Source organism: Nesoenas mayeri, assembly GCF_963082525.1.
Source record: "Nesoenas mayeri genome assembly, chromosome: 2".
In the NCBI taxonomy this organism is placed as follows: Eukaryota; Metazoa; Chordata; class Aves; order Columbiformes; family Columbidae; genus Nesoenas; species Nesoenas mayeri.
The window spans coordinates 111,828,450-111,846,706 of NC_137543.1; the positions used below are offsets into that span (position 1 = coordinate 111,828,450).

The 18,257-nt window shown below is 39.9% G+C and overlaps 1 protein-coding gene across 1 annotated transcript in view; it reads left to right on the forward strand.

Annotated features, from left to right (window-relative positions):
* Positions 1-14,799: 14,799 nt before the first annotated feature.
* FBXL2 (F-box and leucine rich repeat protein 2) overlaps positions 14,800-18,257 on the forward strand; it is a gene marked incomplete at its 5' end in the record, with an annotated part of 36,326 nt that continues 32,868 nt past the window's right edge. Inside the window, one exon of the mRNA XM_080364178.1 lies at positions 14,800-14,867. Within this exon, the coding sequence (XP_080220304.1) occupies positions 14,800-14,867 (68 nt within the window). The remainder of the gene's footprint in view (positions 14,868-18,257) is intronic.

The window sequence follows — 18,257 nt, forward strand, 5'->3', positions numbered from 1 at the left end:
AGAAGCTATTTTTTACTGTTAATCAAACCAGAATGTTTCATTCCTTAAAGGAATGAACTCAGCCCATTCCAAACAGCAGACTCCTGTTATTCTACAACGGCCACTTACATTTCTTAGAAATCTGAAGGACTGAATCAACAGAAAACAATACCTGCTGGGATAATTTTTCCTTCCCAATTTTTCCCATCTCCTCGGTTTTGCATGTGGTACTGTGACTGCTGAACAGCTGTAACCTGCAAGCGCGCTATTAACAATATTGTACTTGGCTTTGACAGCAGTTTTACGCAGCGTTCGCAGAAGCAAACACTGACAGCACGCATATGCTTTAAAGCGCTTGGCTCTCCGGCAGACGAGCTTTTGTGGATTTTTCCGTAGCAATGTAGGATGCTGTCACCTCCAGCTACCTGCCCAGGTGGTTGCCACAGGGGCGACTGCGCGCTCAGGTCGCAGCCCCTCCAGTTTACGACGCAGCACCTGGGACTGAACATGTCGCCAGCGGTCACTGTGCCAAAGCTGCAACTTGGAGGGGCAAGAGGCAGCTGCGCCTGCACCAGCAACGCCCGGCAGACCTTTAGGAGAGCACGCAGCCGGGACCGGTGCCCCCTGGCAGCTGCGCTGGCCCTCCCGCACACACAAGCTCCCCTGAGCCGCCGGGGCCCGCCGGTGAGGGACACTGGTGCCGTCCCACCGGCAGGAAAGGCGGCTGCATGAGAGCCGCGGGAGCGGCCGGGCCAGGGCCACAGCCCTCCTTCACCGAGCTAACAAGCTCGGGACGCTCCCGGACCACCGCCAGACCAGTGTGCCCGAGGCCGGCCCCCCGCAGCCCTGGGCATGAACGGCCCCGGCCGCCGCGTCACCGCCGCCCCTCACGGCGCCACCTGAGGCGGGAGGGCGGGGCCGGCAGCCGAGCGGGGCGGGGCGCCCGGGCCCGGCCCCACCGCGCAGGGGCGGTGCCGGTCACGTGAAGCCGGCGGCGGCGCCGCCCCGACCCAGCTCTGGCAGCGGCGGCGGCTGGCGCGCGCGCGGGCTGTGCACCTGGCGTCCTCCGCGGGGCTCCCCGTCGCCAGGACAACCGGCCTCGCCGCGGCGCCTCTGCCATGGTGAGCCCGCGGCCCGGCCCGCCCCGCCGCCCCCCGCCGCCGGGCGTTAGGGGGCTGGCCCGGCCGCTTGGGGCCCAGGGCGGGGAGCGGTGGCGAGGCGGGGCGGGGCGGGCAGGTGTCCGGCGCCGCTGAGGGGAGCTGCCGCTGGCCGGGCTCTGTGGAGCGGCCGCAGGGCCATGCGGCGGGCGGGCCCGTCGCGCCGAGGGGAGGGGAGGGGAGGGGAGGGGTGGTGGCCGGGGCAGGCGGAACGTCTGCGCTTGGCGGGCGGGGGTGCGCGGGTACAGGCGTGTGTGCGGCGTGGCGGTGTGGATGTGGGGCTGGGCGGGCGGCCCTGCGCGGCGAGGGGAGCGGGCTGCGGCTGCAAGGGGACCGTGGCGGGCCGCGCCGTCCCCCCCGTGACGGTGGCGGGGAGAGAGGGCGTCTGTCTGCGCGGAGCAGGTAGGGCTGCGTTGTGCCTCGCTGTAGCACAGACGGGGGGACGCTGTGTCTGTGCGTGGGGTGTGACGGGTGTCTCGCCTCCCCGTGTAGCGTCGGAGCAGCCATGGTGGGGATCTGCCTGTGTGTTGGGTGCGCCGGGGGTGTGTTGTCCCCCTGTGTGACACAGGGGTGATAACGTGTGTATAGGGGTGCATAAAGCAACTGGGGCATGCGAGAGGTGTGTCGTCCCCCTGTGTGAAGTGGGGATGAAGCTGATGTGTGTGTCAGCGCACAGAGCAGATGTGGGGTGTTACAGTGTGGGTGCATGGGGTGCTGGGGTGGGCGCTGTGCTCTATATTTATCCATGTGCAATAGGCCAGGGTGTGGCCTGGCATGTGTGTGTATAGCGAAAGTACAGTAGGACATGAAGGTAATACTACACCTCTGTGTCAGTATGTGTGTGTATCTGCTATGATTTGGGCTTTGGATATGTGTTCATTTGTGTTGTAGCAGAGATATGACATTATGTGCAGGGACATGACATGGCATCGTGTGTATGTAGTTATGTCTGTATACTGCTGTCGAGTATGGGCTTGTGTGTGTGTATAGTGAACACTGGGTGTGGCATAGTATGTGGGTATTTTTATAGGCATGTATGCTATGGGTGTTGCAAGGATTATCTGTACTTTTGTATGTATGTAGCAGATATAAGGTATGGTATTTTGTGTCTACAGTCGCGGTTGCTTATATGTGTAAGTATGTGTAGCTGTGGTGGTTTATGTGCATGCACAGATGCATTTATAAATAAAATAGTTTTGTGGTATGTATGTGGTGTGCATGATGTTTGTTGCATCTGCATGTAGAGATAGTGTTTCATGGAGTGTATGTGTGTGGAGGGTGCAGCAAAGGAGGAAGATTGGTTGAGGTTTGCTCTGTGGGGAGAGTATGTGGGGATGTGATACTGTACATATATACAGCGAGTAGCAGGGGAGAGGTGCATTGTTATGTTTGTGAAAGGAAGATGACAAGGCGTGTAAGGGGGAGTGAGTAGGGGCAGATGTGACATGTTTGGAAACTATATTGATATGATCCTCGTTTTCAATTACAACTTAATGCTTCACAGTGATATTTTTATACAAGAAGGCGGCACAGTTGCTAACCTTTCACACATGGGGAAATGCACAGTGTTTTAAGGCAGAAAATCACTTTATGCGTGTATTTATGTGTGTGTAAACATAGTAGGTTTCCTGCAGCAAGTTCTGGAGAGGAAGAAGGAGTGCTCAGTCTTACAAAGGGAAGAAGCATATTCCTGTGGTGTTGCACCTTTTCTTTCCCTTCTTCGTTTGCATGAAGACTTTTTCATGCTCCTTCTCTTTCTTCTCCTGCAGTTCGCCTTCTGTTTCTTCTTGATTCTAGCCTTTATGTTTTGAACCTCAGCAAAACAACCTTGAAAACTAAACTGTGATTTGGAATAAAAATAGAGATAGACTGCATGGGATTGCAGTATGCTTTTATGTAGACTCACATTGGATTTGATTTGCAAAGGTTTCAGAATATATCTGTTGCTACAAGGAAGAGTAAATAGCAGTGGATGGTGTAGTATTAGTGAAGTGATTATGATGTAGCTTAATGACATATCCTACTTCACATTAGTATTCCATCACATGTTGTACTGTATCTTCACTGGTATGGCGTATCTTAAAAGTCATTTGAATAATATGGATTCATCTCCTGTTCTAAACTTATAGACTGAAAAACAATGGACAAAATATTTTATAAACTGTTTCACAATAAAAATAAACATTTTCCATTTACCAGACTCCAGTTATGGAGTTTTCCTTCATGGTCCATTTTGATGTTCCTGATTAGATACCTTTAGTAGTCTAAACTCAGCAGACATAGAATCTGCAAAGAAGCAGTGAACTGTTGCCATAACAGCACAGGTAAAAGTTCGTGAATTATACCAGATAAGCTTTACTGCTGTGCAAAATCTTGTATTGGGCAGCTCCTTAGTTGAAAAGGATGAAATAGCATCACTTCTTGTATTCTTTTCATATTTTTCAGATATTTTATTCCATGAATGTTTATACTTGAGTTGCTCTATGTTACAGGGTCAGTCCTGTTTAGGTTATTTTTTTCCCTCTTAATTCTTTATAGCTGCTTAGTTTAAAATTCAGGAGGGGTAAGGAAGGAATCAGTTTTGACCAGTTAACACCAGACCTTTTATTATAGGGAATATCAGTGTTCCTACAAATCAGAAGGACCATTACCTTACTACTTTCTTATTTTGACAATAGACAGGAATATTTACTCATCTTGGTTAAAACTAGGGATAATATGGGGCTAGCAGATGTGGAAAGTTTAAAATAAAAGTCAGATTTTCACTGAAGCATGGCAACTATTTTTAGGTTAGTGTAGAAAAGTAGTACTAATCTTGGCACTGTGACAGCATTGATCTGAATGCCAGCAGAAGGCTACACATTAACAGTACTTCAGCTGTTTTGTCAATTAGAAATCAGAATAACTGCTCTAATTTCATATAAATTGTTACCAACTTGTGTGATAGTTTTGGTAGTGTTTCAACTGAGTGAGAAATACATATATACAGGATACGCTAAGTAGGACAAAAGCAGATGAAATAGTGAAACCAATGAGTTCTCCGTCACAGTTCAGACTGCAACCTCCAGCTAGTTAAGACAATAGCCACAATATTCACTTACATTCTTTCCAATAACCTTTTTAGGAAGGTGATCTGAATACTCCATAGTTTGTGTGGTTTTGTGGGTTGTTTTTTTTTTTTTTCCCCTCTTTATGTTATAGCACAAGGCAAAAACTGTTATAATTTCTGGTCATACTTGAGCCATGGATTTTGTGTGGCTTGATTTGAATGTGATAGGGTTGGAGTCCAGGGGTCTGAGCTTTTACAAAATAGCTTTCCCACTTGAACTTTTAACACAGAGTGGGATGTTCTAATTGTAAAGCTTCTGAGAAGGAAGATTGTAACTTCTAAATGGTGAAAGTCAGATTTGCATTCTTAAAAAAGCAGGAAGTTTTTATCCGTTGTTACAACAGAAAAAGATGCAAATAAGGCATTACACTAATATAATGATGGACTTAAAATTCACAGAATACTGGTACCTCCTCTGTCAATTCTTTGTTTATTTTTCAGGATCAAGAAATTTCTTATACGTGTCTATCGAAGTTTGAAGTAGTTGTTCTTGAGATTTAAGGGCTTTTGTACTAGTAGTTCGTGAAGATCAGAATTTTCTCCTAGACTAATTTTTCAAAAAATGGACTGTGCTATGAATGTCTCAGAATCCATGTAGATAGTGCGATTGTGTGAAACCAAATGGATTATTTTTGTGATGAGATTAATTTTGAGTATGGTCCCTGTGGGTGATATCATGGTGGAACCTGCCTTAGGTTATATTCCAGTATTTCTGCTTTGAGTCTCAAAGTTACTTGAATGGTCAAAGGGAAGTACCTTTCTCAAGCATTTTCAACTTAGGCTTTGGCAAATTGCATTTGAATGTCTGATGCCTGAGAAGGGATTTGTTATTTACCTGGTCAAGTAAAAGAAAGTACAGAATCTGTAAGATGCATAATTTTTGCTGACTCCAATGACCTTCCTCCTATCCCCACCCAGTCTGTTGTCTCCCCACTGTGCCTTCCCCTGCCTAAAAAAACCCCAAGCAGAATTACAGTATGAATTTAGGTGTTTAAATGGACTAAAATAGTTTATTTGGTACAGAGGGGTAATGGAAATGCAACAATAGCTGCATTATTTAAAATACAGGGCACCTCAGCTGATATAATCAACTTCATCCAACCTCTTAAGTGTTTCCGTCTGGGTTGTTATCTTTGCCTTGGAGGAACCACTGCACTCATGCTAGAGGAGGACTGGAACAGGAAACGTGCCCTTTTCTGGGCTTGTGCATTTATGACTGCTTGGAACCACAAGGTGCAGCTGTGTAGTCCACAAGCAAGTACTTAAAATTTGGTATCAAGCTGCTATGCTTAAAACAGTGGCCATATTTCATGGTATTATCTCTTTTTCCGTCCTATTGTTTTCCTGTGTTCTCCTTGGGGCAGAAGGAAAAAGTAAATGCTATTTTCATGGGATTTGATTGCTGCTCAACTGGTTAACCAGTATATTCTGTAAATTTAAATCAATAAGGAGACAAGACATCATCAAATCTGCATAAGTGTGAAACTCTACCAGTATGTCAAGCTTGTTTGTATTCACAGGTTGAAATTAAGGTCAGAGCTTCACAGAGGAAAGACATTTCCATATCATGACTTGATGTTATGTAGTAGTTACCTAAATATTAAGGGCTAAACTGTCTGAGCATGCTTGTAGTTCTGCAAATGGTCTATAGTCTACTTCCTAAGTGAAAGTATCAAGGTTATTTTATTTCTGTAGAAATTCAATAACCATAAATTTTGGCAAATACTAACAATCGAGTGTCCAGTTTATCTCCTAAGTCTCAACCTCTTACCTTTCTTGGAACAGTTTGAAAGAGATGCTTTGGAAATGCTACTATGATGCTATTTCCTTTGAAGTCAGTTATAATTGCTGCTTGTAATCCTGATGAGGTACCTAATTTTTTTATTATAATCAAAAGCTTTTATTAATTATACACTACATATATGGTGTGTGTACCCACAACACAGATTTTGTGTCATCTTTTTCTGTTTCATACTGTAGGGAGGTTGCCTTGCAGAGAAGGTTTGCTCTTCATAATAAAGATTTCACACTCTCAGTACTAGGAAAACCACCTAGTGTTATAGTGCTTATGATGCAGATCAAACACTGCTTTGAAATGGCTTTGTAGAAGCTATAGAGTCATTTTGGTAATGAAATATACCTTTTAAGTCTCAAATATATTTTTGAAAAGCGGTTGTGGGGTGCAAATATTAGTACTCAAAGTTTTTGTTTCACCAGTGCTTGGAAGGAATTCTGCTTCAAACATGCAGTCAGGACTTAAGCTGTAATTTCATTTACAGTTTGAGCTAAGTGCATTAAGTAAAATAATTGCTTTTCTGGATGTGGGATTGTGTGGCTGGATGGAGGGCTGTGTCATTCCAAATTAGAATGGTGCAAACTCTTGGGGAAATGGAATCTCAGTATGCAAACTCTGAGAGGATTTCAGGTCTCTGTTTTCATGCCATCAGTTTGCTCATTTCTATGCTAATATTTGAGACTTGCCATATGTATGGCAGTAAAAAAAACTGTGTGCAGAAGTGATGATTCAGAGGAGTTTTGAAGAGTGTGCTCCTAAGGGCTCTGATGGATCTGTGATGTAGATTGAATTTGGATGGCTGAGACTGAATGGCTATCCGTAATCAAATATTGCTGCGCTAAAACAAATGGACACTGACTTTTCTCTCAGCCTCATTTTCCAGAAACCTATCATGATCTGAATGGCTGAGAATGTGTATTATACAGCATGATTCTGCAAGACTGCGTGAAACCAAATTAATAACTTTGGTGATGAAACAGATTGTACTTTGAGCATATAGTCCCTGTGAATGTTGTGATGGAAGCTGCCTTAGAACCTATTCCAGTAGTTCTGCTTGGCGTTTCAAAGTTACTTGGGTGGTGAAAGGAAAGAACCTTTCTCAGATATTTTGAACTTAGACTTTTGTAAATTGCATTTGAGTCCCTACTTGATACTTAAGGAGGGGTTTGTTATTTACCTGATCAAGAAAAAGAAAGCACGTAATCTGTACAATGCATAATCTAGCCTTGTGATGGGCTACAATCAACAACTGCTTCATGCATCTGATCCTAATTTTCTGCCACAGGTGTGCTGATCTCCAAGCCCATAAAGTAGATGATATGGGTTTCCCCATATTGCACTTGAAAGTGATTTGTAGATTTGGCTGTTAATTGAATGCTGCTTTTTTATTACTATTTTTTAGGGGGAAATAATGTCTAAATGCTTCATTATGCACTGTTTTTATTTGGAACTGCATAATCGTAAAAGAGTAATAATGGATAAATACCTGAAGATTAAAATATTCAATATTTTTTAATATATTTTTTTAAAAGAAATCAAACTGAAGACAAGATTTATTGATCAGTATATGACTAACAGATGATGAGGATGAAACTTTGTCAAACCTGTTTTTTTCAGCTTTTATATTTTTTTATAGAATATAGAAGGATACAATTAACAGCTTTTTCCATGCTGCTTAGTGTTTAAACAGTAGTTGTTGCATACTTTTTTTTTCCTGGCCTGAACCAGTCTCTGGTCATGAAAGACTGGGGAAGGGGTAGTTTATTTTTCCTTTGGGTTCAGGTTTGTTTTGACATCTCTGGTAGTGGTTAGAATAAGATTCTTTAAAAGACAAAGTATGAACTAGGTGAGTCATAACCTGAACGAAGGGTTAGTCTTCCATATAGCTTCTATCAGAGTAACCTGGGGGAAGCAAAACTTGCAAACCTTTTCTGCAAATAAAAGTATATCTTTTGGTTAGGTATTGGATTGAACCTAATGTTTTCTGTCATGCAGGCTGCCAAGCATCAGCTGCATGATAGTAACTATTGATAAAATGCTGTCTTTCAACTGAATTTTGTGCCTGCAAGTATTTAGGTCAATCGCTACTTGTGCAAACTATTGGTTTTCCCATTTGTATTTTTTTAACAAGTTAAAGTAGGAACTATCACATTCAAGTCAGTCTGAAATGTTGATAGGGTATAGAAAAATTTATGCAACTTTGGGTTTGTTCTATGCCTCTTTGGTTTGTATCAGAATTTACAAATAATTAAACATTTAAATAAATCTGTTTCACAGCACCTCCAATAAGAGCACTAGTAAGAGAGTAGTATGTGAAAATATGCTTAAGATGTGGGGCTTAATATGTGTCTCTTTAGTGACTTTGTAGGAGGTGAGGTTAAGTCTTGCATTAAAGGATGGGCAGGTCAGGCTAACCTGTTAGGCTTTAATACGGCTTGCAGTAATTAAGCCATACTCTTGAAAATATTTGATGGGTGATTTCCAAATATGTTGTTAATAGGTGACTGCCCTTCTGAAAAACACACAAGAAAGGGCAATGCACGCTATTTGGTCGACTGAGAATGAGCTGGTGTGCTCAAGACAGCAGGCAAGGCAACCTCCAAGCACCTTCTGCTCCACGCTGAGAGGCAGTTGAGTTGAAGCAGCCAAAGGTCTCAAGATAGAGTCGTGCAGCTACAGACAACAGCTCTGGAGTTTACAAATGATCTCGATCTGTCACCCAGTGAGAACAGACATTTGCAGAGCCAGACTGATGCCCTCCAGTAAAATCTGAATGATGTTGTATGAATACCGGTGCTGGCAAAACAAGAATGATGGCTCTTCTGGAAGAAAACCAAGCAGCAGTGTGGCCAGCCGCATCTGCCTGGCAGGTTTTATTATATTGGACAGCACTTATTCTGGGGAAACATTAAAAGCAATGTGGCCCTTATAGGCAGCCCTAGATCAGTGGAAGGCATTGTGGAAAGAGAGAGAGAGGTTCCCAGGTATACTTGATCTTATTCTCTGAAAGTGAGCCTTCACCATTTAAGATGGCCAACGAAGTAAGAACAAAAGGCTTTGATATGAGGTGTTAGTTGCTTTTTAAACTGTCAGTTTTTCACAGTGCTGGAAGAGAAAATATCCCGAGGAAAGACCAGGGCAAAAGATCCAGTGGGTAGCTGGCAGTGAGGAGGAAGGTAGAAGTCTACTGAATACCCTGGGCTCTGGTAGAGGGTGTCTGAGGAAAAAAGAGGTTAGCGACCACAACAGACCAGGATGTCTGGGATTTTTAAAGTGCACAAAGTCAAAGACTGAGATAGAGCACAGCGAGCAGCAGGAGTATAGGAGTGAGAGCCTAGAGGGTAGATACTGTCTATGTGTTGAAATAGAAGACTTTGCCAGTCTGTCTCCACTGTAGACAAGCTTGGTTTGAGATGGGATCGCCTTTCGAGGTTTGCTTTGCTGTGTCGTAATTTTATCAATTATATGGAAAGCTTTATCATGGGTTCTAATTTAACACCAGCCCTGTGCCGTCAGCTGTTGTGTCTTCAGTAACAGTTATTTCAGTTCTGCTGGCAATGCGTATCTCTTTGCCTGTCTAACACTCCTTTTGTTGCCTGGATACAGTTACATTTTGCTGCTTGCATGGTGTTAAATGATTCTGCCAGTCTGCCGAAGTCTAGTGCATTAATTGTACATTTCTGGAAGAAGCATCAACTAGCAGCAATTCTCTGACCATTAGCGAGCACTCTATAGTGTAATGTGAGATAATCAGAAATTTGTAGTAAAGGAAGATTGTTTTCCCTTTTCTTCTTCCTCCTCCATTTTTCTGCTGTGTTCAAACAGAGAGGTTTTTAGGATGCCACTCATTACTTTAGTAATGAACTTGTGAACTGCTTTGGGTAGCAAAACTGATCTGCTGGCTTTCCTGCTACTATAGCAAGAGGCAATTTCAATAGCATGGTGAAGGGGAAATTGCATAGGCAACAATTAGGTGTCTCTATTGATGGGAAGAGATGTGCAGCAAGCTTGTGTTTGTGTTTGGTAACAAAAATCTTCAGTCAGAGGAACTGAATAAAACTTTTTTTTATCAGGAGTTTCTTTTTAAATATCTTGTTCTTACGATGCCTATTACTACAAAAATAATACTAAGCAAATACTGTTCTTGCCAACAAAAACCTGAAAGACTTGATGCTTTTTACATATGATAATATTTATAATATAACTAGGATGTTTGCTTTGTCAGCCATAGGAGAAGGAAAATGTATAGATTTGAATTTAAACTACTATCTCCATTCGTGACAATGACCCTACATTGGGTTTTATTCCTGACTTGATAAATAACTCAGCCTTGTTGTCAGAATGTATCTGTCTTCTCTCTTTGATGTTCTTTGGTGTTTCTCAGACATCATCTTCTCTCTTTTCCAAATATACATTTACCCATAATCAGTCACTTTAGCATGCTACTAAGCAAGGCTATTTTTGAGAGTCTGGTTTTTAATAACTTTAGATTTGAAAAGTTGACAGGTTGGAAGTTGTTATTTGCTGTGATTTCAGTGAAAATTAGATACATAAATATATCTGTGAGACTGAGCCATCATGGCTGAGCTGCTGACAAAACTTTTATCTGTAAAGAAAATAGTCCTCCTCAATAGAATTGCATCTTTAAAAAAATGTAAGGGCTATCAACAAATTTGTTAGTATAGCCTTATTTTGATCTTGAAATACTAGTTGAAGGGAACTTCTAGATGTTTTGGATAAGCATGATAAATGAGGATAAATATTCCTTTGTGTCTTTGTAGAGAAAAATGAACTTTTTTGAGCATATTACAGTTTTTTGCCAAAACAACAAATGCGCAACTCCATCAGGAAAGTTTTCTTCAACTCGTTGATTTTGGTGAAAACAGGGAAGCTTTATCAGTAACTCTTAGACTAGAAGAGAATAATAGGTGTTGTTTTCAATTGTGGCAAGCTAACTGTCGTGTACCAAGAAGTTATATTCTAGGACTGGTGGCAATTAGTATGCTTAATAATATGGAAGGGAAAGCAAAAGGGGGCAATTATTCTTTTTGGATTTGAGAGATTTACACAATGAATACTTTATTTATTAAAAAAAAAAAAGGTGGTAGTTGCTGAAGAAATTTAATGTAAGCGAGTACCAGATAATTTTTTTTGATGGAAATTCTCCCTTTTTAGCTCATAATAGCCAATCTTTCAAAAGTACAGTGGAGATACCAAGAGAGGTCAGTTAAGGAATGTAAGAAATGGCTCAAGGTACAAGTAATAAGCAATTACAATTTTCTCTTGTGGGTTTTTCTCGCAATTCATTTAAGAATGTAGAGATTTTTCCATATATCTTCTTATGTTTACAGGAAATTTAGAGCTGATTTCAGAGTAATGCTTATCACATATGTTCAATCTCACCTATCCTTTTTCCTTGTGCACAGACTTGTTGGTTGTATTTTGGATTTTATTACAGTTAAATCCACACTTTTCTAGGGTTTCAGGTACCTGGTCATTAACACAGTCAAACTTGCTACCAAATGCAAAAGCAGAGAAAGAAGAAATAATCTTTCTACATCCACAGTATTCTTAATTATTTTGTATTATTGTATACTGGTATTTTGAGGGCCTGTGTTTGTCAGCATTACATGTAACTGAAGAAAAATAAATCATATTTGACAAGATTATTAGAATATTTTTACAGTGATTGAACACTTCCTTGACTTTTTTTTTTTAATAAAAAGAAACAGAAATCTAGGAGTTATGTGATAAAAATCAAGTAAAAAATAAAAAGGATGGCACTATTTAATACACAGAGGTGATACATAAATGTACTCACAATATTTATTAATGGAAGTTTTAGATTATTGGGAAATGTTCGAAGAATAAATACGTAAATACCTTATCTTGTTTGTACCTTCTATCTTTCGTGCTTTTTTTTCCTAAATATTCTTATTCCATGAGAATAATACTTTATTATATAACTATAGCTAATGCATAATTTAAACAGCTTCAAATCTGTTTGTGGCTTCATCTTTGACTTGTGCCACAGACATGGTACCTTGTGTGTCTGGGCCAGTTGCACTCTTCTTATATTCAGTAGTAAAAGCTGCATTTTTTTCAGTTTTAACTGGGTTTCCAAAGTGCAACCATATTGGTTCTTTCTGCTATCATGTATTCAGAACAGTTTATAGTCCAACTTTAAGTTAAAAGTCTAAAGATATCTCACATAAACATATAGATATTGTAAGCCCTTTTCCCATGGGAGCTGGCAGTTTGGTTGGAGGTTTAGATTTTCTTTGGCCTCAGTAGAAAAATACCTTGTCTTGAGCATGCGTTGTAGCTGTTTTGTATTAAATAGTAACATGCTTATACCTTACTAACTTAAAAGCTGTGTCAGCTTCATACAGTGAGCATATATACATGTTGCTGTACATCTGGGAATCTACAGTGTAAAGAAAAAACTGATGATAACTTTTGTACTGGCAAAGTGATGGCACACATGGAAACTAGTAGCAGTCTGCAAAGTAGCTTTATTTAATAGTGTCCATTTAGGCATGTAAGTGGGAAGTGTATGCTAGATGATGTAACTTTTGAGGAATTATCTGCAACTATAGAATAATTGAGTTGAAAGAGGACTTATAGTGGTCTGTGATACGGAATGTTTAGATTCCAGGCGAGAATTAAAAAGTTCACTTGTCTGTTTTGCCACAGACCTTATGTGCTTTCATGGCAGTAGCTTCCTCTTTGGCAACTTAATGGTTTTTAAACCTGTAACACACTTTGCTCTTCAGTGATCTTAAGTTCTCTGAAGATGGCATGTGTCTCCTTTTTCTGAATGAGTGCTGCAATAAATGCAATTAGGCCTATGTTTTGACTATGCTTTCTTCTAAAACATCCCAGTATATACTAATGTTTTCAGGCTACAAGCTACAAACTGTGAGTAGCATATGATATTAAAATGGCATATGCACAGATATTTCATAAATGGATGAATTGCCAAGCTCAGAAGTGCTTAACCAGTTCTAAAACCAGTCTTGATGTACATAGTGTATTTCAGCATAAAGGCTGAAAATAACAACAGCAATGGTTATCGGATGTAAAGCAGAACCTGAGCAAACCTCAACCTGTGATCAGCCATGTGGAACTGCTTGAAGCCAAGAATGTTTCTCGTAAGGAACTAGAATTATCCTTTGGAGATATATATATGCATAAGTGTTTTACACTTCGAATGCCTACAGTCACTAGTCTGTGGACAACTGTGCTGCTCCAGTTGCAGGACAAGGAAGCTTGATTAAACCTGTTGGTCCTATTGAAAGTTGAGAGTTTTATTATTCTTAGATGTGTGTATAACCGTGGACAGAGGTGGCGGGTGACTTTTGCTGTTGTGTCAAAATTGAGAAACAGTAGTATACAGTTAGATTTGAAATCAGCATGGGATGTACTGGAAAAGAAAAAAGGTTCTTGTTGGCAGCCAAAGGAAATTCAAGTTTTGTAATCTTAGTTTTGTTTGTTATATTCAGTGCTTTTTTTTTTTCATTCTTTGCTTGATGTACCTTTTTTCAGAACCACCTCTTGTTGAGCTTCCTTCCTCCCCCCCCACTTTTTTTTTAAAAAAAAAAAAAGCAGCAAAGCAATTAATTACCAAATATGTGATATGTGTTCATGGTAGGATGGCCAAGAATAATTCCCTGATGCTTGAGTCAGGAGCAGCATATTTTTAGTGAAGCATAGAGGAAAATTTTCTTCCAGTTGTTTTTCATGTTTCTGTTTTGTCTGGTTTTCATGTTTACCTTTTAGCATTCAGAAAATTCTCAGCTATTATGGATTCCTCTTTCTAGCTTTTGTTTCTGGTAATGTGGACAGCAAATGGATTCCATAAAGGTCTCCTCTTTAGAGGGGAAGTGATCCCCTGTTGACTTTGACTTTCTCCAGTCTATGCCGTGGTTCCTTAAATTCTGATTCACCTTCTGTTTTGTTTACTGCTGTGTTCTTCTGGCAAAATTTCTCAAACCTAAATATTTACAATAAGTTGTAAGTCCTGTTTAGTATTTCTGTTTAACCACTGACTGACCTTTTATCCTTTTGCAGAAACGTTTTCCTGTATAATCTTAGTATTTCCTGCTGTGACCCTTAGGCATTTTCTTTCATTCTCTCAGTTTTCTTTTTCTTAGGAGATATGGTAGTAATATGAAGTTGTGGGTGTGAGGCATTTTCAGTTTTTTTCTTGTAGTGTTTTTTGAGGTGCTTCTGTTGCTTCTATAGCAGTTGCTCTCATATCTGTGGCATTAAATTCCTTAAATCTTTAGATTATTAATCATCTTTACATACCTAGGCCAAAGAATTGGCACCCTAGACAGTGAAGGAAGGGACCTGAACAACTGGAAAGTGTCTGGTTTCTGTTTTCTGTAATGGGACAGTGTTAGGACTGTGCATCTGGTGCATGTTTGTGTGTGTTTGGCTATTGCTAGAAGTTTTACAGTTCCCCAAAGTATTTCCATGTGGGGTGTAAGTGTGGCTTCAGATTGCTTGTCTAATGATTATTAAGTTGCTCCACAGTTTCTGTGTGGTTGCATCTTAGCACTAGGAAAGAGCAGGTGTATGTGTGGGTGTGGCCCTGTTATATATGTTGAAATAATTTTATAGTATTACCAACTAATATGTTGAAAACTTGACATTAACAGTAACTTAAAAGAGTTAAGCGCCTTAGTAGGTGAAAAGACTCTCTAAAAGGTATTTTTCTTGGTCTTTTTAAATGATGATTTTTTTCTTTCTGTTTCCAGGTTTTCTCAAATAATGATGAAGCCCTTATTAACAAAAAACTACCCAAAGAACTTCTGTTGAGGTAATTTTACATAATGTGTTAAGGAGTAAAACCTGAGGATTGTCTATGGCTTATGTGGCTTACAGGCTATCAACTGCTATTCATTCATTCTTAAATCTGTCTGGAAATAAATAGCAACGTATCTGATTTAATTATTGGAGTTCTTGAACTTGTTGTCTTTTGGTTAGTCTTGATTTGTTTTAATGTGTTCAAATTTTTTTATAGTGTACCATGGAAGATGTAATTTAATAGGAATCTCTTCCTTCCACATCAGAAAAAAAAAGCGAAATAAAATATCCAAAAAGCTTTGGTGTACAAAGTGGTCTGCTCTTCCATGCTGCACCATGTGCTATTTGTTTGTAGAGCCCTTAATCCTTTCTCTAATGTAATTCATACCCATCATGTCATGAACTTTGTTATAAAAAAAAAAAAAAAATATAAATTCAACTTCGTGACTTTCAAAAAAATCACTGCAGTAAAAAATGCTGCCTGTTACCATTGTTGCCAGTCTGTTATATAAGGTAGAACCAACAGGAGAATTTTCTTACTGTTGTCATTCGGGTAGTCATAAATTTCATCAGCTTGCTGGTGTGTGAGCTGATCACCTTTGCAGGAGTTAGCTACTACATGAAGATCAGTAAGTTCAGCCTGTGGTTGAGACCCTGATGGATGTCTTCATGTTCTCATCTGTTTGAAAGCTGATTTCAAGCAAAGTGTTGGCAACCAAATGTGGAGATACTGCTCGACTGGATGTGACCACTTTATAGCTGGAACTGAACCAGCTCAGCAATGTTTTCTGTACCTGCATATTGGGTTTGTTCCCGTCCACTCTGTGGTGGAGGACGGAGAGGTGTTAACTTATAACAGTGCAATTACTGTTTTTGTGATGGTGTTATTAAAATTGATCTTAAAGAGATGTTTGGGTTAGCTTGTATGTATGTTGCTTCCTGTTTGCTCTCAAGTGGAAGAATGTCTCTGTGATATTTTGTCTTGTTTTTGAAGAAAGTGCTCTTCAAACTCATTGACTTCATTTAGTGTCTGTACTATCACAATACTCTCTTGATGGTATTAAAGAAGGAGTCTGTTGTTAAAGGAGTTGAATTTTAAAAGGATTTTTATTTTTCTTGAGAAATACTCATTCTGTATGGTGACAGTGTTGTAAATTAGACTTGCAGGACTATTTGGAAAGTGTGATTAAAAGAGACATGTCACTGAATGATGCCCTGAACAGAAATTTTAATAACTTCGCTTCATTGCACTCAGTGCCACATATGAACCACAAGATAAAAGTCAATTAGCGAAGAATCATAATCTGCAAGCTTTTCTTTTCCAGCAGTAGGACTCTTCAAATATCTGTGGAAATTACTGTCCTTTTCACTGTTATAGGTGCTAAGTATCCCATTTCTGTAATTCAACAGAATTTGTTTAGGTGGTTTAGACAGCGAAAAGTATTGTGCACGGATATGGTGTGCACATCTTCTATTGAAAGAATTTATTGTGTAGTATGCCTCAGTTTTCATTGTAGGATAAAAAGAAGATATCTGTGGAGCTACATAAGTATTAAATTCTTAAATTATTGTGTATGCTAATTACATGAGTAGCATCTATAAAATGAATGTGTCAAGGGCTACTACGAGAATTCCTGCATCTAACTTCTCGGTGTCTTGAACAACACCAAATTTGGTTCTTTAAAATGTTATATAGGGAGTAGTTTGTTTCATTGAGCAGTATGTTTATTTCAGTGTGTGTCCTACTATACAGGACATTTTACAGAACTCAGAAGGAAAAAAACCCATATGCAAGTAATTGGACAGTACCAGTGGCTTAGCTGTTAGCTCCTATATTCAAGATTAACTTCTTAGAGAGCGACTTAGAGGATATATAGGCTCACACTGGATTCAGGCAACTGAGGAAACCAGATTGGGACAGCTGGCCTTCTCAGTAAAGACCATGAAGATCATGCTGAATGTGGGAGCTCTTGTCTCTCCATAGCCAGAGAGATAGAAAGTCCACATTTTGTAACACCCGAAATATTGTGCTGACCATCAGGGCTTTGGAATGGAGGGGAAGGGGATGCATGGGAGACATGTTCTGTTATAAACCTCCTTATGAAATTGAACTGCTTCAGAGACAAACTCACAAGGGTTACTGAGAGTGCCATGATGGGATGTGGGTTTGAGTTCTCATTCCTGCAGAGTGTAGATACCTTGGGAAATTTAGAGGTGCAAACCTCGCTGTCTAAAGGATTATCAGTGAGGAACTGGCTTTATGTTCCTGCATATAAATGCTCCTAGAAGACTGAGCCTGAATGTCTTTCAACACCTAAACCAGTTTATGCTTGTGCTACAACATGTTTTAAAATTGTCTTGCCATGTGGTTATGACAGGAGAGATTAAATATTACCACGTTGAGTGTAATTAATATCCTAATTATTTTTACTATGTTAACTGTGCAGTCTACATCTTAATTAAAAGGAGAGCAAACCAGTTGCAGATTATTGCAATTTCAGTGGTAACAACTTTTCTAGTAAGATGTCACAGCCTTGAAGATGATGACATTTTTCTTTTTTTGTTTCCAAATTGCTGGAAAAAAACAAATGGATTTTTGAAGTTACAGTATGAGTTTGACAAGCATTGGAAACAAAAAACCTAAAGTAAATGTAATTAATATTAAAATGTTCTGACTTTCCAACAGGTTAAACAAATATTTTTTATGTTTTGTGCTTGATAAAAAGTAATAATACCTGATAGAAAATTGAGGTATAGCCAGTATTTCAGGCGTGTAAAACAACAGATAACATTTGTTCATTTGTATCTTAACTGCTAATGTTCTGTGCTATAAGGCTTTGCATGAAAATAGCAAACTTCAGAAGCGTAGATGCTTATGCCTTTTGGCCACTTGAAATATTTTCAGTTCCTTTCTGCCTATAAAGTACCAACTTCCGTAAATTTTACGGCTGTAGTGATCATGGCTTATGGAGCATTCCTAGACTGCATACTACCAGGCATAATGTTATTTTTCCACATTTCTACCTAGCCACTAGTGTACAGGGTGGGAATGGTTGATTTTTTTGGCTCTTCAGTGCCCAAACTATATAATCCCTTCACTTGCAGGAAAAGATAGACTGTAGGACAGTTGGAATAGCCAGCAAGTTGGAATGGTACTGTGGGCTGCTAGTTAAACCACTCTGAACTAATCATTAGGTTAACTGCATTTATTTAATAAGATGTGTTATAGTTGCCAAATTTGTACTTCGTAAAATCACTTCATAAAAATCTTGTATTCAAAAAGTTATGGAATAGGTGAGGTTGGAAGTGAGCTCTGGAGATCATCTAGTCATTTAGATGTGGCACTTAGGGACATGGTTTTGAGGTGGACTTGGCAGTATTAGGTTTGTGGTTGCACTTGATG